The following is a 20,285-nucleotide window of genomic DNA, read 5'->3' as shown; positions in this document are numbered from 1 at the left end:
CATTTAAATTAAAGTAGATTGCAGGTTAAGTGCTTAAAAATTCAAGTTTTATTGGAAAGGGCAAAACCATTGGGAACTTAGAAGATGGCTCAAATTAAAGTAGGCATAATTTTTAAAGTGTCTATAACTTCCATTTTATGTTTTTCGGTGGCAACTACCCTAAGAAAGTTATGCACCATCTATTTAATAAATGCAGTTAATCTGCAAGTGCAAATGGAATTATTTAATAAGCAAATACAAATGGCACATTCCCATGTGCGTATAAAATGTTTTATATATATAGCATATATATATAGTTTTCTATGGGTAATACTTCAGTAATATTTAACATATTGATTACATAATGTATGTCTGTAGTACATGTGATTATAAAATTACTGAGGTAACAGGAACTCTATGCAATAGAACAAGGAAAATTTTAATACTTCTTATGGAAATTTGCAAAACTACAAAAGTAAACAGTATCACAAAGTCTCATAGACCTATTACCCAGCTTTAGAACCATCAACTTTCCACTGTATCAAAGGGAAATTTTGGTTAGAAATAACTGATTAATTCAGTAGTGTAGTTTAGTCTATTTACACCTTAGAAAGTCTGTTTTGGAGACTATATAGTTTTGTTTTTTGGTTTGAGCTTACAGGGAGGGAACTTTGGGATGTTTATCTTAATCTGCTTATATTGAAAAGTCATTTGTTTCTGATATTTATGGAAAATATCAGCTGAAACTAACTTCAGTCCTTTTTTTAGAACAAGATCAGGATACTAACATGATTAATAACAAAAAAGAGGTGCAGATAAACATAATAACTTGGATAAGCTTTTATAATAGCTACCATTTCTAGGAAAAATATATCTTAATTTATTTTTTTTTGAATTTTATACTCTCCTTGGGATTAATGGAGAACAGTTAAGACTTCCACATAATAGAGCTTTCCAATTTTAGAAAAGAAAAGGCAGCTCTTAATCAAGATTTTAGAAGTTTATTTGATATTGGGTAATATAGAACATTAGTCTTCTATGAGGGATAGCAGAGGGTTTCATTTATCTGAAAACTTTGGCTTTGTGCATTATTGTGGCCCATCCATATGCATGCTATCACGTGATTCTGAGTGGTAATTGACATGCCATTAGTTGACTGCCATAAGATCACATATTTTGTGTAATGAATAGGTTTTTAGATCTTCACTTAAAAACTATGTGTTTTTTCAACATGACTTGTATATTTCTAATATTTACTCCCTTAACCCACATAGTTTAGAAGAAGTATATTTCCGATATGGGTAGAGGATGCTATAATTAGGAGTGGAGGCCAAAAATCTGAAAAAGCAGAATAACCGTCTGAGCCCATTCAGTGTTGGTAATGAAAGACTGCTGAAATAAATAAATAAATAAATAAATAATAATAAATAAATAAATATATATATAAATATATATGTATTGTATGTGTATATATATACATACACATACATATATATATCTTTAGCATTATGGATAAGTGTAATTATTATATAAGCAGTTGTAGATCATTAAGAAACAACTGAATTATGCTTATTAGTATATTCTTGAGGAATTCAGGGAATATCAATGTGCTTTTTATAAAATATTCAACAGTGTTTAAAGACAACCAGTTTTGGTACTTTTCCCATTTATTTATGTTAGTACTTTCCCCAGTTATTGGTCTCATAGAAGATTTTATTCCTGTTTTTCTGAGGGCACTGGTTAAATTTATTTATTCTGTCAACAATTATCGATTGTGTGCCTACTATGTATTGGACACTGACATAAGCTATGGAGATGCAGCATTTAAGTAGACCAAACCTCTGCCATCATGGAGCTTATATTCCTGATGGGGCAGACAAGACTTAAGTAAGTGGATCAGTGTTGTTTTCTTCAGATGTTAGTGTGCTTAGCATGGTGTATAGTGTTACCCAGCAGATTCTGAACCAGGGGTGAGTGATAGTCCAGTGAGGCAGAAGACACACAGAGACAGTGATTGAGATGTAAATTTGCCGAGGGATCTTGTGTAGAGGGAATCCAGGGACAGCAGAGTGGACAAAGCACCACTGCTGGGATCCACATGCAACAGGTTTTTTTTTTTTTTTAAAGAGGCACACGTCTCTCATTTTATTTATTTACGATAGTCATACAGAGAGAGAGAGAGAGAGAGAGAGAGAGGCAGAGACACAGGCAGAGGGAGAAGCAGGCTCCATGCACCGGGAGCCCGACGTGGGATTCGATCCCGGGTCTCCAGGATCGCGCCCTGGGCTAAAGGCAGGCGCCAAACCGCTGCGCCACCCAGGGATCCCGCAACAGGTTTTTATAGCATAGCAGCTTTGTCTAGCAGCTATCTGTAGCCTTTCCCCTCCTTCTGCGACCAGTGTTCCAGGGAGCTCAAGGTCTGCTGTCCACACACCCTTTGTTACAAAGGAGATGCTCTGTGTTAGCCACCCTGGGCTGCTGACCTTGAACACTGAACAGCTTGTTCTTCATAGTCTGCTTGATGGGAATACAGAGGGGAGGATGGGATCTCTACATTTTCAATGATTTATTAACAGGAACGTTCAAACTGCACTTGTACAAACTAGCCTTCTAGCTTGTACCATATACTCTATCAGAGATTCCCTGGATGGCTCATGTATATTTTTTTAGGAGGGGGAGGGGCGAAGGAAAGGATGAGAGAAAATCTTAAGCAGGCTCCACACTCAGCAGTACGTAGCCTGACGCGGGGCTTGATCTCTCAACCCTGAGATCATGACCTGAGCTGAAATCCAGAGTTGGACACTAAACTGATTGAGCCACTGAGGCCCTCCTGGCCCGTACATTTTTTATATCCTCTTTTTCTGAGATTTCCCAGGGCCAAGTATGCTGAGGTGAATTGCAACCAAATCCTACAGTAACAGTATAAGCCAGAGCATTCAAATAATAGAAAACAAATGGCTGAGAAACTCTAGAAAATATTTTACCAGAGGAAGCCTGCAGTCCCTGGTAGGGGGAGTTCACTATATACCCAACAGTTGGTTTTATTCTGTATGGAAGCTGTGGTCAGGTCCCAGTTGGCAAACAGGTTCCCAATACAGAATCCAAGGGCAAAAAGTTAAGCTGTTTAGGAGGCACCAGAAGAGGCAGGTCATGATTGTCTAATGAATGCAGGAGGTGCCGTTCTGGGATAATACCACTCCTGACTCGTGGTTTGGCTCCAGGTTTGTGGTACCCATTTGTTCACCTCCCCTCTGTTACACAGTGGGACAACCTGAAAAGGATGGTGGGAGTATAACAGTGCTCTATAAGGTGATTATGATTGTGTCCCTTTTGTCTTTTTTTTTTTTTTTTTTAACAGGGAGAGAAACTCCTTAAGCAGGCTTCAAACCCAGCACAGCACAGAGCCCAGAGCCCAGAGCCCAGTGTAGGGGCTCAGTCACACAACTCTGAGATCATAGCCTGAGCCAAAATCAAGAGTTGGGCACTTAACCTTCTGGTCACCCATGTGCCCCAATAGTGTCCTTTTTTTTTTTTTCTAATTTTTTATTTTATTTATGATAGTCATCACAGAGAGAGAGAGAGAGGCAGAGACACAGGCAGAGGGAGAAGCAGTCTCCATGCACCGGAAGCCCGACGTGGGACTCGATCCCGGGTCTCCAGGATCGCGCCCTGGGCCAAAGGCAGGCGCCAAACCGCTGTGCCACCCAGGGATCCCCAATAGTGTCCTTTTTAATGAGAGATCTGGGGTTGTGTGCCTTTATTATCTTTGGTTGAGTTGGGTGGGGAAATGGGGGATGGTTAGGTCCTATTCTGCTCCTTTTCCCCACTGGGCCAAAAACCTAAAGCACTGTGGACTTCTTTGCCATTTCCAGGGCCATTTAATTATATGTTCCCCTGTAAATGGAATTTGTGGCAAGGACAATAAAAGGTTACCTTGTGCCTCTATCTGCAGCAGAGAACATTCTTCCTGCACGTTGTCTATATGTATTCTAAGGGTGACATCAGGTCCTTGAGTGAGTAGAGGGTAGGCACTGTACGGATTGTAAGGTACACGACAATGGACCAAACTGTGATATAGGTTACAGGGCAGAGAATGGAGTGCAGCTCCACACTAGGAGGACTGTTCGTCAAGGTCTACATTGTTGTGAGGAGGCATGCCATTCCTCTGGTTTGGGTCGGGTCATTGCCTGACTCGGGCTTTTGGATTATATATCCTTTAGCCATCCTGCTATAGGATGCTGGGTGTGAACAGCTACTTTAGTTATGTCTTCTACTTGCTATAAGGCAGGGTAAATAGCACACAGCTGTTCTAAAATGTTATATTGGGTCAGCTTTTTATTTTTAATTTAATTTTATTTTAATTTTTTAAAGATCTTATTTATTTATTTGAGAGAGAGAGAAAGAGAGAGAATGAGCAGTGGGGAGAGGCAGAGGGACAGGGAGAAGCAGACCCTCCCTCAGTGAGCAGGGAGCCTGATGTGGGGCTCGATCCTGGGACTCACAGAACCTGACCTGAGCTGAAGGCAGCTGCTTAACCAGCTGAGCACCCAGGTGCCTCTCAGCTCCTTTTTATGATTGTGATCAGAAACCTATTAGTACTCGTTTGTGTCCTTGCCATTGCTACAAGCTCCATCCAAACCTTCTGGGTAACTGGCTACACCCAATTCATATGGCTGTCCCTATACAAGAATACTTGAGGCTTTGATCTATTTAATAGCCATCTTGGCATGTTCAAATGTGCCCTCTTGAGGACTAGTCCCATTGGGCTCCTTTTTTTTTTAAATTTTTATTTATTTATGATAGTCACAGAGAAAGAGAGAGAGAGAGAGAGGCAGAGATACAGGCAGAGGGAGAAGCAGTCTCCATGCACCGGAAGCCCGACGTGGGACTCGATCCCGGGTTTCGAGGATTGCACCCTGGGCCAAAGGCAGGCGCCAAACTGCTGCACCACCCAGGGATCCCCCATTGGGCTCCTTTTAAGCCAGTCTATGAAGGGGCAGAAGCAGTTGAGCCAGACAAGGGGTAAACTGATGCCAATACTCTAAGAGACCTATGAAGGTTTGCAGCTGCTTTGGGATAGTGGGGCTTGGGTGTGCCTGTATTTTCTCAGTAGGTACTACAGAAACAACCTTTGTCTTATCCGATAAACCAGCACCCTGTATTTTGTTTTTGTTGACTTCTCAACCTTGACTTAATTAGGTGAGAAAGCAAATCTGGTGCAGCGGCCTGCAAAGTAGAAAAAGACTGAAAAGTTAACATTAGATCATCAGTATAATGAAACAAAAAGACTGGCCACCAAGCTGTGACAAATCACAGGGCTTTATAAATACCCCTGTGGTAGGATAATGAATGTCTCTTCTCCTTCCCAGGTGAAAATGGATTGTTCTTGGCTTTCTAGAGCTATAGGAATACTGAAAAAGGGGTTAGCCAGGTCTAACATAATGATATGTGCCTAAAACTTCCCCAATTCAAGTCAGCAAGTGACATGATGTTGGGCACAGTTATACGAAGAGGGGCTACCACCATATTTAGTTCCCTGTAATCCACAGTCATTCTCCATGTTCCATCTGGTCTCTTTCCAGGCCAGACAAGACTATTATATAGACTGTGAGTTGGTCATATCATTGCCCACCTGGGCTAGTTCCTTAATTGTGCCTGTGATTTCTTTTTATTTTATTTTATTTTATTTATTTTATTTTATTATTTTTTATTCATTCATTCATTCATTCATTGATTCAATCGAGACAGACATAGAGAGAGAGAGGCAGAGACACAGGCATAGGGAGAAGCAGCTCCATGCAGGGAGCCTCACGTGGGACTCAATCCCGGGTCTCCAGGATCACACCCTGGGCCAAGGGCGGCGCTAAACCGCTGCGCCACCCGGGCTGCCCCGTGCCTGTGATTTTTTCGTGGCCTCCTGGGAGGTGATACTGTTTACTTGCCATCCCCCTCTGTGGGACAAGTAGCATTATAGCTGTACATTTTGCATCTCCCCTTATTATTTGTTTGACCAAGTGCACCCTCAATTTGAAATCCCCTGCCGTAGTTTGTAATGTTAGTCTTGCGAAGACATCCATTCCTAGAATATATTTGGGTGTTGGGGTCATATACACCGAATAGGGCTTTGGTGGGAGTTATCCTGTCCACAGTTACGGCAACCTGCTTTGTTTGTATGGTACCCCCCCGTCCGTAGTGGTTACCGTAAAAGAGAGTAAATTTGGCACTAGTTTTAACCAGAGCTGAAACACTCTATTGGACCAATCTATGGTGAGTTCTCCATGTGGCCCCTGGTCCCCAGGTACCTGGGTGGTAGCAGCCTGAAGCAGCAGCCCGTGTCCTTGGCCTCTTCCCTGGTTCGTAGAGAAAGCGCCTGTCATCCTCTGTCTCAGAGTGCCCTTTGTAAATTGCTGTTCAGGTTTTAAATTCTGCCAGAGGCCAACAAGGACTGCACTGGATTACTTGTCTCACAGAGGGTCCCTGTTACCCTGAGGTCTCACTACATCTGGCAACAGGTAACATGTGCACCCGTCGTCTTTGTTTCCTCCTCTTGTGAATCTGTTACCTTCATTCCTGCCTTCCCAATACCTCTTTTTCTGACCTTTCCTGTTTCTGCCAGACCTGTGGCAGCCAGCTTAGCCCATCAGGGGCTGCCCCATTAGAGGGTCAAGATGGACACAAGGCCCCGCCAACCTTCAGGGGCAGACTGACTGTAGCACAGATTGTTATGCAATGAACGCCAGTTTGGACATCCCTGGCCAAAAGCGTCCTGCCTTCAGTGCCCATGTCCCGTGTACTGAGCAGCCACGCCACCCTGGATTCCCTTTGTTTCTCTCCAAATTTATCCCCCAATTCTACCCATTTGGCAAGTGTCTAATCTTCCACTGTGGTCTATGCCGATGCTTAAAGTGCCGCAGGTTCCAGGGTTCCCCATTCAATGGGCATGAATACTCTGCTTTCATTTTGGTTGGTAACAAGAGGCTGAGCTAAGAGAATGGGAATTTTTATGGGCTCATTCCAATTAGTCTCTTCTTCTTCGGTAGAACTTTTCATTGGGTCCCCCAGCTTGGGATCCCAGGCTGGCTTAGAGATACATGCAGGGACTTTGTTGCGGGGCAGTTAACCACCCTCCAGTTGGGCTGTTCTGTGTGCCAGAGTTTTTAACTTAACATCTTGTTTTCCTCAAGCCGATTATTGAGGTCTATGGAGTGTCATTTATGTTAATCTTGCCTTCCTCTCTAAATGCAGTTTCTCCTGTAGGGTGGCATACTTTCTTCAAGGCAACTACACGGACAGGAAGGGTCAGCTAACTATGGCAACTGAGCATCTATCCTTTTCTTAGTCAAATTTATCTTGGTCAAAATTTCCTCTAGACCCTTCAATACTTTCAGGGGGCATTTTGTTATACTCCTGTGGTGGGCTTATCCATCAAGGATAGGGGCTATCGAGCCCCACATAGATGTGGATGGGCAGCCTGGGATTTCCCCTGCAGAAATCCTTATTCCCTTTCCCACGTGTTGGTGGTCATGGTTTGCATGTTTTGTTTTATTTTTCCTGGCTTCCTGATTGGCTCACCATTTGTGTGGTCACACCCCAACAGACTCTAAGCCAAGGGTGGATGATTGTCCTATGAGGCCAAAGAAATGACCTGGAGACAGCCAGGGAGGCATAGGTTTATTGGGAGAACTTACTATAGGAAGTCCAGAAGTGCCAGCCTGGACACAGCATCTGTTGCAGAGATCTACATGCAGCAAGCTTTTATACTGTAGCAAATAGCCAGCAACTATCTGTAGCCCATCCCCTTCCAGGATGGCCAGTGTTCCAAGGAGCTCAAGGCCTGCCATCCAGACACCCTTTGTTACAAAGGAGATGCTTCTGATCAGCCAGTGACCTTGAACACTGAACACTTTCTTCTATACATTCTGCTTGATGGGAATATAGAGGGGAGGACAGGATCTCTACAGTCTCAAGATAGTGATTAACAAGGGCATTTAGAGTGTGTTTGTACGAACAAGCTTTCCAACACTTACCATACACATAAGAATGGGTGTTGGGCTGCTTTTACTTTGTGGTCAAAGGCAGTAACGTCTGAGTCAGGGCATTTTGCAGAAATCTCCACAGTATAGTGATGCCCATATACTCTGCTATGGAAACAGGTTCAGTGCATGAAGGCACCGAGGATAAGGAGTTTGGATTTCTTCCAAAGGTAGTGGGAACCAAGAGCACAAGTGTGAGAGGATCTGACTTAAGGTTTAGAAAGATTTCTCTGGAAGTCATGTGGCGAATGGACTATAGGTGTACAAAAGCAGAAGCTGATGTCTACATTTGTAGACTTGGTCAATTTGAGAGAATATATTTTGGAAACAGGTGCTGGCAGAAAGATGGGATATTAAGAAAAGGGAGGAGTCAAGGATAATGATTCCAAGGTTTTTGGCCTAAACATTTGGGTTCTACTGATTGTGGGAAAGCAAATTTTGGGCAAGGAAATTTAAGATCCGTTTTGGACATTTTGAACATGTTTTGGACATTTTGAACATGAAATCCGCTGTTACACAGCCAGTGGCTAGGCTGAGTAGGCATTTAGATAAGTGAGAGATTAGGTGTGGGGCACTGTTTGGGAAGTCATCCGTTTATAGATTAAACTTAAAATCATAGACTGGATAAGATTACATGGTGCAGAGGAGAAGAGGGCTGATAGGAGTTGATAACATTTAGAAGTTAGGTAGAGGAATGGAATGGGAGGAGAATCCAAAGGAGACAGAAAAAATGACTAAGGAGTTAAGAGGAAAACCAGAAGATTGAGGACAGGAAGACTCTAGGAAATGATGGTGTAAGGATACTGCTGAGAAGTGGAATTAAGATAAGGATAGAAAGGATTTAGATAACAGAGGACACTAAGAACTTTTAGAGCCTTTTCTTTGGAGTTTCAGGAAGCAAATGATGGAGAAGTGTTAAGAAGGTGAGAAAATGGAGAGAGAATATATATAGACAGCCCAAGAGGAGAATATCTGTCATGGGTAAAAGCAAAATGTGGTTAGTAGCTGGAGGGGGATGTGTGGCAAAAGAGGTGCACCCTTACCCCACATGGGTGATGCTAAGGTGTGTTTATTTAGTAAAGGAAATGATTTTGGAGGAGGTAGACATGGATGGTGATGTAGGAGAAGGAGGTAAACCTGAAGGAAGGCAAGGTCTACTGTAGGAGAAGGAATGAGATCCAGTGAAGAGGTTAGGGCAAGGACGCTTCTTTCATTCTAACAGGAAACAAGGAGGGCTGTTATGTAATTTAAGACCAGGTATTTGGGATCCCTGGGTGGCGCAGCGGTTTGGCCCAGGGCGCGATCCTGGAGACCCGGGATCGAATCCCATGTTGGGCTCCCGGTGCATGGAGCCTGCTTCTCCCTCTGCCTATGTCTCTGCCTCTCTCTCTCTCTCTGTGTGACTATCATAAATTTAAAAAAAAAAAAAAAAGACCAGGTATTTTTAGACTTAAAACTTGTGACTCTTATCTTTTCTTATAAAGAATTGGTGTGATTCAATCCCTGTGTTAACGATGTGTATTCAAGGTTTGATACTGCCTCCTCATTCAGTTGAGATGTTTCAAGTTAAGGGATAGAGAGGACCTCTGAGGTAGGAATGGTGGTAGTAAGCACAAGAAAGAAGAATATACAGGAAAGTTGTTTTCAAGTGAAAAATCAAGAGTATGTTGTGTTAATAGGATTTAGCAAACAGGAAAGATGGCAATGGGTTGATATCAGAGTTGCTTGCACAAAGTGGAGACCACTAACCCCATTGATCAAAATGGAGGTGCTGTTGAAATAATCACTTTTATAGCCAATTTATTATTTGGTGGTTCCTTCATAAGAAGAAACAGTCATTTTCTTTTACATTTTTGTATTTTTTGGAAATTTTACTTGGGCTTAATAGAATAGGATGCTTCTTGAAAATGCTGTTCTTGAGGTAATTTTGAATATTTAAACATTTTTTCATGTTTTCCATAATTTCCATAGTTTTTTCCTCAGGGATGAATCAGCCAAAATAGCAAATCTTTAAGCTGTAAAGCCTCCATTTAGTCATTAGTCATAAATATACTGAGTTAATAAAAGCCTACTTTTGCTGAAATTACATACTGGTAAGTAACATTAACATGAATGACGTTATCATTTTTTAAATTAATAGGTTCTCCCTTCTAATTTTTAGGTTTTTTTCTTATTTTCTGCTTACCTCAGAGAACATTAATTTGTCTACATGTCATTTTTTTTTTAATTTTATAAATTAATTTTTATTGGTGTTCAATTTACCAACATACAGAATAACACCCAGTGCTCATCCCGTCAAGTGTACCCCTCAGTGCCCGTCACCCATTCACCCCCACCCCCCGCCCTCCTCCCCCTCCACCACCCCTAGTTCATTTCCCAGAGTTAGAAGTCTTTATGTTCTGTCTCCCTTTCTGATATTTCCCACACATTTCTTCTCCCTTCCCTTATATTCCCTTTCACTATTATTCATATTCCCCAAATGAATGAGAACATACACTGTTTGTCCTTCTCCGGTTACTGTGGCCAAGTTCAAAAAGGGTGTTGCCTGAGTTCTCCTCTGGGATTTTGATGGAATCTTGTCTCACATTTAGATCTTTCATCTATTTTGAGTTTATCTTTGTGTATGGTGCAAGAGAGTGGTCCAGTTTCATTCTTCTGCATGTGGATGTCCAATTTTCCCAGCACCATTTATTGAAGAGACTGTCTTTCTTCCAGTGGATCGTCTTTCCTCCTTTATCGTATATTAGTTGACCATAAAGTTCAGGGTCCACTTCTGGGTTCTCTGTTCTGTTCCATTGATCTATATGTCTGTTTTTGTGCCAGTACCACACTGTCTTGATGAACACAGCTTTGTAGTACAACCTGAAATCTGGCATTGTGATGCCCCCAGATATGGTTTTCTTTTTTAAAATTCCCCTGGCTGTTTGGGGTCTTTTCTGATTCCACACAAATCTTAAAATAATTTGTTCTAAGTCTCTGAAGAAAGTCCATGGTATTTTGATAGGGATTGCATTAAACGTGTAAATTGCCCTGGGTAACATTGACATTTTCACAATATTAATTCTGCCAATCCATGAGCATGGAATATTTTTCCATCTCTTTGTGTCTTCCTCAATTTCAGAAGTGTTCTATAGTTTTTAGGGTATATTTTGAGAACCATTTGAATGGTAAATGGTTCTCCAGCCTTTTATTTTCAGGTTGTCTACATGTCATTTACAAAGTGTAAAACACATACAGTTTTGTACCCCATAAAAATAAACATATAAAATTGACATATAACAAAGTTTTTTTTTTTTCCTAGTGTCTTTTTACCAGATTTTATTTTATTTTCTTAACCTGGGTATCAAGAACATTTATCTTGAGGCTAATAATTGTGGCAATCCATATAAAATAATCTTAACTGTCTATACTACATGTCTCATTTATGTTTTTAAACTATTAGAGTGTTTTTTCATGATATATGTTGAACTCATGTCCCTTTTTTTTTTCCTTACAGGTTAATGTGTGAAACTGTGAGATATGAAAGACATGAAGCAAATGAAGTTTTATACTAGTAGGTGTTTCCTTTCTCTTTGTTCAGTGTATACGGCAACAATTAAATAATTTCCTTAAAGTATCACAGAAGTATTACTAATGGCTAGGTCAACGTTACTTTAATTTTGCATTAACTAATTTTTTGTAACTTAGAAACACAAAACATTTCAACTATTACCTGTCATAAAGTAAAGTTTACAGTCCTTTGCAGATAAGTGTGTATCTATACCTATATACCTCTCATGTATGGTTCAGAGATATAATTTAGTATTGTGGAGTATTTTGACAGTTTTATCATTATGAAATAAGAAACAGTGTAGTCTTTCCAACAGAACAAGATATATTTTCCCGCAACCACATGGAATGAGATGTAATGATAGCATAAATGTCATATTTTAGTTTATAATCCTTTCAGAAATAGGAAAATAAGCTGCCCACATCTCTTTGGGCATAGTTTGTTCTATAAATAATACTGATACTTATTTCATGATGTGTAACATATTCCTTGAAAAAATGACCACAAGTTTTTAAAGAATGTGATAAACATAGTAGTAGATAAATATTGTTGTATTAAGGACATATAAACTGATTTACTGCACATATTATTTTATTAATAATGTTTGCCACGATTGGCTATTGTTCAGTTGACTTTCTATTTTTCAAAGTACTTATTAAATAAATAATAACTATTTTCCATGCATATTATAGGGATTACTTAATGAAATAAATAAAATGCAACTCTCCCTTAAGGAGGCTATAATTATAGTCTCCTGAAGGAGATGGAAATAAAAGGAGAACAACAACAGCAAAAAGTAACCAACCAAAAGAACTGAAAATAGATAGGTACTAAGGGCTGAAGAAGTATAAGGGGAGCCTTGTGGGGAATGGGGGGAGTCTCAGAGAGGTGGCCCTTGAACTAGGTCTCAAAAGTATATCTGGTGGTCTAGAGAGATTTTCTGGCAGAAGGAACAGTAAGAGGGAAAGGGGCCTGATGTTCTGAATATTATAAGTTTGGGCCACTGACATGTGCATCAAGATGATAAATTAAGGAAGAGTCAGGCTATAGTCATACTTGCTTGTGAATGTGTTGTTAAAAATACCAGTTGTGATTTTTTAGGCAATTGGAAATGAGTTTTTTTCCTTCTAAATAACACTTTATTATGGAAAATTGCAAATGTTGACGATATTGGGGACAGTAGTATAATGGTCCCCCAGGTATGCATAATCCAATAATGTTAATTGATGGCCAGTTATGTTTCATCTCCTATTCCCTATCTCCAACCAGATTATTTTTATTTAAGTCTAGACATAACAATTTATCTGTATCAATTTTAGAATGTCTTTGTCTTTAAAAGAGGATTAAACAAAAAATTTAACTACAATATTATCATCAATCAAACCTTAAAAAATAATTCTTTAACATCATGGAAATATTCAAAATCTCTTTGTCTCAAAATATCATTCATTCATTCATTTATTTATAAGGATTTTATTTATTCATGGAAGACAGAGAGAGAGAGAGAGGCAGAGACACAGGCGGAGGGAGAAGCAGGCTCCCCATAAGGTGCCTGATGTGGGACTTGATCCTGGGTCTCCAGGATCACATCCTGGGCTGAAGGTGGCGCTAAACCACTGAGCCACCCAGGCTGCCCTCAAAATATCTTTTATTTATTGGTTGATATTTTTCTTAAATGTCTTTTGCAGCTAGGTGGCCAGTTTTCAAGCAGTAAAATGATGTGACCAAATGCCTCCCCATTCTTCCCCCTCAAAGATGTCTCCCTGAAGATACAAAGGTGGATTAGAGTGAGTGGCTGGGCAGGGAGATTAGTGAGGAAACGATCAAAGTAATCTGAGGGGTAGGGCTAGAACTGAGGCCCTTCAGGGATGGAGGTTGGAAGAAGATAGAGGTGATCTGATCTAGGATGATTCTTCGGTTGTAACGTATGAAACTATGACATCTAGGGGATGTTTTACGGCAATTCTAAATATCCAATCTAGAGAATAAAAGAAGGTACATCAATGGTAGAAGAATAGTAAGTAATCGGAGTATATTTATTAATGAGAAAACTAGCAAGAGGCAGATGCCCTTAACATATTTATTCTTGAAGAAATTAAGACAAATATTTTAGAATATTTGTTTCTTTTAGGAGCAATTAGAAGCTGTCAGTGGAATGAGTGTGCAGATGTTAGGGTTGGGAATCTCTGAGGGGTCTTTTTTGAAGCTGTCTAATGGCGGTGTGTCAACTTTCTATTAATTTGACCTCCCTCCTTAAAGCATGGTTTTGATAGTATGATGATGTAAACATTTGATGCAAACGTTTAACAAGCACTTCCTATCTCCCACATAGTCTAATAAGTACTTTTACATGCATTAATTTACTTCTTGTGGCTGCCTTTGGGATAAATATCATCATCACCCCAGTTTTACACATGAAGGTACTGAGCTGTTTAGGGGCTAAGGAACTCGCCAATGTCTCATTGCTGAAAGTGGGATCTGGATTTGAGCCTAGCCGTTGTGATTCTGTTGCCTTAGCTGTTATCCCACTCACTAGCTTTTTCCAGCCGCTTTCATGCCATTGTAAGAAATGGTGCCATAAAAAATGATATTGCTTGTGTGCATGGGAGTATAAGCCTGTCATCCCTTTCTGTTGCTGGCATCCCAGGGGTGATGAAACCCATCGGTTGCCTCCATTTCCCCGAGTCCCTAGCAATGATTACTTTTTATTCATTTAAATTGTAGGTAGGTTACAGTGTCTTAAATATATCTGAGTTGTTTGTTTTAAAGTCAGCGAATGTGAGCTATGCTGATGATGCAAAGCCACGTCTTAGATAATCCTAAATTGATTGCATTTAGGTTAGAGTTTGTATATAAAGTTGATTGTAGCAGTTGCTTATTTTTGATTAGTTAGAATCAGGTGACAATGGAAAGTCTGTGGATATTCAGAAGATCATGATTTCCTAAGACCAAAAATTCGCAGAGACTAATTGTAGATCACTTAATCAGATCCCTGGTATTTGGCCAATCTTGTGATGAAGGGTAATTGGAGTGTTTTCTTCTGTGATCCTTGAAGAGACATGCTTCTGCTCTTAACAATCTGTGTCCATGCAGTTTTGAAAATTAAGGAATACTTGTATTTGTGGTGTATATAAATCTGTGATAACTTCATAATACCATCCCTCTTTTGGGGACCCGCTGTTATTAACTCATGAGGGAAATGACTTGTCTGCTCTTGTTCTCCCTTGAGTGTTAAGAATGTAGTGTAGCCAGAATATCAAAGACTTCCAGACTTTGGTTTTATGACCAAGAGATGAGTATTTTTTTTCCTTTTTATGTTTGTCTGCTGGTAACTTCTAAGTTGATGGTTATAATAATTTCACCAGGTAAATATAATACTCTTTTGATCCAACTCCACACCTCATTTTCCTCATCTATAAAGTGGGAACAGTAGTAATAGTATCTAACCTTTAGTGTTGGTGTGAGGACAATATCAGTAGCATGTATAAAGTCTGTAGAGTGTTGCATACCTCAGAAGTGCATAAAAATGTTAGCTGCTGCTCGGGAGCCTGCTTCAGATTCTCCCTCTGCTCCTCCCCTCACTAGCTCCCTTCCCTCTAAAATGAACAAATCTCAAAAAAAAAAAAAAAAAAAAAAAGAGAAAAGAAAAAAAGTAGCTGATACTATTGTTATCATCATTGGTATATTGATGATTTACATTATGGTATTATGGTCTCCCAATTTTTTAACTGCTTTAAACGTTTGTTAGGAAGGCATCATGGTAGTGATATCTAACTCCCATGGTGTTACTGTTTTAGCGTAAACCAACAGGATGACAAAAAAGATTGGGGAAGAGTTGTGGCTCTGACGAAATTGAACTGTAAAAAATTTAGAATTGACCATTTAGAATCTGGCATTTTTTGTGTGTGCTAGAAAGATAGATGAAATTAGGTGGACTTTATACAGTGGATGAGAATATCAGGGGATTTCTGTCTTCCTTTCATTTGTTGTTATCTACTATATGCTAGATTGCTTGCTTGGATAATATAGAGGTGGATAATATAAATATGTAACCTGACACACTACAGATATTTTGCTTAAAGAATGTAATTTGGGGCACCTGGGTGGCTCCATGGCTGAGTGTCTGCTTTTGATCCCGGGGTCCTGGGATCAAGTCCTGCATCGGGCTCCCCATAGGGAGCCTGTTTCTCCCTCTGCCTGTGTCTCTGTCTCTGTGTTTCTCATGAATAAATTAATAAAATCTTTAAAAAAAGAATTTAATTCAAGAAATGACATAAACAGTATGTCCTTTCAGTTTTAGTTTTTCTTTAGTGTCCAGGCATCCTCATGATATCATTTTAATTTACAGTTACTTTTCAGGTGCTAAAAACCTTTGGATCAGAAATTCAACCATTACAGTTTTTTTAAAAGTGTATACATGCACCCCACACCCACACTATAAATGTGTGTAACTCTACCTCTGTGCTCCTTTTCCACATACATGTCTGCCTGAATGCATTGGTTTCCAGAAGAGTTTTCATAGCATTTTGTGAAGGAGTTTCTCTCTCCCTATTGCCGGAGTGGAAGTTGTTCCTGTATTTAAAAAAAAAAAAAAAAAGCTTCATTCAGGTCCATTGAGTCCCTTAAAGCATTTTGATTGAAATCTGTAAACGTGCAATTTAGAACTTCAAGCCCCTACTCAGCGATCCTTGCTTGTAGCAGTCTTCCCATGTGTTGACTTGGTTTCCTGTTGTCACGGCAGCTGTCCTGAACTGACCCTGCTCTGCAAGGTCCCCAAGCCTCTGCTGCTGTCCCCTTCATGCCCTCCCAACTCCCCCACCTCCTCCTCCTCCTCCTCTGTTCTCCCCACAGGGAGGATCTTTCTGTTTTCTCCTCCTGCCCCCTTTGCTACAGGCCCGAAGCGTGCCAGTCTCTCACATCCATAAGAACCTTCTCCTTTGATGCTTTGGCCCGTATCCGATTGTTGTACTGCTTTTTTCCTTCCTAATGTGGCCAAGCATTTATTTCATTTTACATCACTCATCTACTACCTTAGTCCTTCCTTAAAAAAAAAAAAAAAAAAAGAAAAAAAGAAAAGAGAAAGAAAATACGTCAAATCTCCTTTCCCAGCAGGATATAATCACAATTTTCAAATACCCTTCTTGTCCATGTTTCCATGATTTTGCTGTACTTGTATGTGTGTATAAAGAAAATAGTGAAGTCCCAAGATTTTCATTTACATGAAGGAATGATATTTTTAAAGAATTAGCCTGTGCGTAGAATTGTGGTACAAGGATGTTTAACCCCAAGCTTGGCGTGTTGTGAGGTACTCGTGTGCTGTATGTAAATATGAAAACTCAAATTCACACACACTTGTGTATATATACATGCACATGCACTTTTAGACAAGCTTAAGATTATGCACATTTGGTAATACTCTAGGGCTTCTTAGCAATATTGATATTTTAATATTTACTATTAGTCTTTAGATTAAAATGCTTTATTTTTGTGGTGAATAGAAGAGTAAATAGAACTTTCAAAGCTGTATTTAGTTTTAAACTCTGTCAAGGCAGGGACTGTAGTTTACATTTGCCACGCCTGGTACAGAAACTTGGAGTAGTCTGTTCTCTGTTATTTTTTGAGTTTATTTCAAAAGAAGATGCTCCTTTTATAGATCGGCTGATAAAGACCTTCATTATGGTCTAATTTTGTAATAAAAGGGCTGACGGCGTGTTGGGTGTTAGATTTTTTCATATCAGTTCCCTGTGGAACTCCTTGGTGAATAAAGACCTCTGAACTCTCAGATATAGCTCTTTAAAGAAATATGTAGTTGGTAAATAAGGCTAATTACATCATCTGCTTTCTGATAAGTACAGGTTAGTGGTGCTATAAACCGTTTGGCAGTATTATTGCAGTTACTTGAAGCCCTTGTTTAGTGGGTTGGCAGATTTGGCTTTGAATTTAACTCAGTTTCTGGATGTCTACAGGTTCTCTTTGATTTCTGAGCACTACTTTTCACTAGATGAGGAACAGGTTTGTGATAAAAATGAGATTGCTGTGCATAATTCTAAAAGACTGGCTTTGTAAATTAATTTCATGACTCATCGGTAGTTTTCAAAACATTTAACTTTTCAGATTTGGTTGCTCTTTTTTTTTTTTTTAAAGATTTTATTTATTTATTCCTGAGAGACACAGAGAGAGAGAGAGAGAGGCAGAGACACAGGCAGAGGGAGAAGCAGGCTCCATTCAGGGAGTCCAATGTGGGACTCAATCCCAGGACCCCGGGATCACACCCTGAGCCGAAGGCAGATGCTCAACCACTGAACCACCCAGGCGTCCCTATATATTTCTTTTTTAAGATTTGATTTATTTGAGAGAGAAAGCAAGGACGAACACGCGAGTGCATGTGAGCAGTGGGAGGGGCAGAGGGATAGAATCTCACACGGACTCCCCGCTTAGTGTGGAGCCCATCCCAGGACTTGATCTCAGGAATCTGGGATCACGACCTGAGCCGAAGGCAGACGCTCAACCACTGAGCCACCCAGATGTCCCTTGGCTGCTCTTTTTTTTTTTTTTTTTTAAATTTTATTTATTTACAATAGTCATACAGAGAGAGAGAGAGAGGCAGAGACACAGGCAGAGGGAGAAGCAGGCTCCATGCACCGGGAGCCCGACGTGGGATTCGATCCCGGGTCTCCAGGATCGCGCCCTGGACCAAAGGCAGGCGCCAAACCGCTGCGCCACCCAGGGATCCCTGGCTGCTCTTTTAAATTTGATAAATTGTTTCTTGAGCCCTTGAAAATATCCCTCCATCCTCAGTATGGCTGAATGACTGATTGATGTATTGTAATATATGTGGAATCTGCATTGACATTTTTTTCTTTCATTAAAAAAAAAGTGTTTTGAATAACTTAACAGTTCCCAAGGCATCACCCCTTCATTTCATTTTTTAAAATGAATTTTGTGAGTTTAAGAATGACTCCATTTATGAGTCTATAGAATTTTTGGCTTTACTCGTTCTTCAGGTCTGCTGGCTAAGTGAATTACGATAAAAAAAAATGGATGTCTTATTATATTCCCTGTATTTTCAAAATACAGATTTATTTTTCAAAATAAAGCTGAAATAGCCTTAATAGTTTCATCAGTTTTCAGAGTTCTTCTGATGTATTTATGGTTCTGAGCCCCTGCTATTGAGTAGAGAATAAGGATTTTCTCAAGAACTTAATGTTAAAATGGTGCTTTTTTTCTTCAAAATTTTTATTTATAATACAGTGAAGTACCTTCCTTACAATCTAGAACTTTTAGGAGAGAGAATAAAAAGTTACCCTCAAAAAAAAAAATTACCCTCTATTTCTTAAATGTGTTTTCAGAAGTATGGGAATTTATATATTTATATATAATTAAATATTATGAAGTATATACTTTGGTAATAAATATTGCTTCTCTAAGCAGAAGAGACCAGGGCCCTGGGTGGCTCAGCTGGTTGAGCGTCTGCCTTCGGCTCAGGTCATGGTCCCTGGGTCCTAGGGTCGAGCCCCGCATCGGACTCCCTGCTAAGCCTGCTCCCTCTATCTCTGCTGCTCCTCCTGCTTGCTTTCAGGCTCTATCTCTGTTAAACAAACAAACAAACAAACAAACAAACAAATTCTTTAAAAAAAAATACTGCTTCTCTATAGGGTAAAAATATAAATGCAAAAACCTGTAATTCTTGGTAGAGCTCTTTCTAAAATATGTTTTATCATTATGCCTTAGTAAAAATCATGTGGGTTTACCTTTCTTTTGACCTAATATTTCTAGGATCACTTATAATGCTGTGTTGCATTAATTTATCTGATGAGCTTACTTTGTGGCATTGGCCATCCAAAAATAATGCATATTTTGTCTTTCACCTTATAGCTTACAGCCCCATCAGAGGAGCAGAAACCAAAAACAACTGATGATTAAACTTTTTGATTAACCCAGTAACAAAAGTGATGTAATGTATTTGAAAAAAAATAACATTATTGTGTATCTGAAAAGTCATCTGCATATTGGAAGGTGGCCATTGTTAGAACTTCTTTTTTTAAGCCATGGAACACTTTGTTCATAGGAAATCCTATTTAGCTCAATAGCAGTAGCTGTTATGGTTAGAAGAGGGTTGGACGGTGTGTAGTCCCAAGGGGCTGGCAAGTGCATATTGAAAACCTCTGCTGTGAACTAACTGCCTGACTCCTGTAAAAGGACAGAGAATAATTTGCTCTAAATAAGTAAAGTTATTTGTATGATGGCTTTTGGCATAATCATATATTTGAGAGTACAAGTCTAAGCCCATCAGAAGAGTATGAAGGACAGTATAGGTGAGCAGCCACGAGGGCCTGACCTTCAGCAGAGAGCCTCGATGGAGAGGCTTGAGGGTTGGGAGGCACAAACAGAATGTGATGATCGGTTGGGGAGAAGGAGAAACTTAGGAAGATTTTCTTCTGTTTTCTGGTTTTGTCCTCTGGTTGGATGCTGCTGCTCAGATGGTAGATCCAGAAAGAGACAGGTGTTTTTCTAGTTTTGGTCATTTGGTGGCCGGCCTTTTGGGATTCCTTGCTAGTTGTCTCCACTTAGTTATTGGAATTTTTGTTACTCGTCATTTTATTTCCCTTTCCGATGTTTTACCCCAGATGTGGAGCCATTCGCCCACAAAAGGGTGATAAGAATCCTGGCTCCACATCTTTTGGATGCCCGCAGCTTTGGTGTTTGAATATGGTATAATATCC

The 20,285-nt window shown here is 39.8% G+C and overlaps 1 protein-coding gene across 7 annotated transcripts in view; it reads left to right on the top strand.

Annotated features, from left to right (window-relative positions):
- RAPGEF2 (Rap guanine nucleotide exchange factor 2) overlaps nucleotides 1–20,285 on the top strand; it is a 241,234-nt gene that overhangs the window by 71,073 nt on the left and 149,876 nt on the right. For all 7 annotated transcript variants that reach the window (XM_055336318.1, XM_055336312.1, XM_055336314.1 and 4 more), the window contains exon 3: nucleotides 11,509–11,565. In XM_055336318.1, coding sequence (XP_055192293.1) covers nucleotides 11,509–11,565 — 57 coding nt within the window. The remainder of the gene's footprint in view (nucleotides 1–11,508; nucleotides 11,566–20,285) is intronic.

Source organism: Nyctereutes procyonoides, unplaced genomic scaffold (assembly GCF_905146905.1).
Source record: "Nyctereutes procyonoides isolate TBG_1078 unplaced genomic scaffold, NYPRO_anot_genome, whole genome shotgun sequence".
NCBI lineage: Eukaryota > Metazoa > Chordata > Mammalia > Carnivora > Canidae > Nyctereutes > Nyctereutes procyonoides.
The sequence above is the reverse complement of the archived record's forward strand: the minus strand, read 5'-3'. Positions and strand labels throughout refer to the sequence as shown.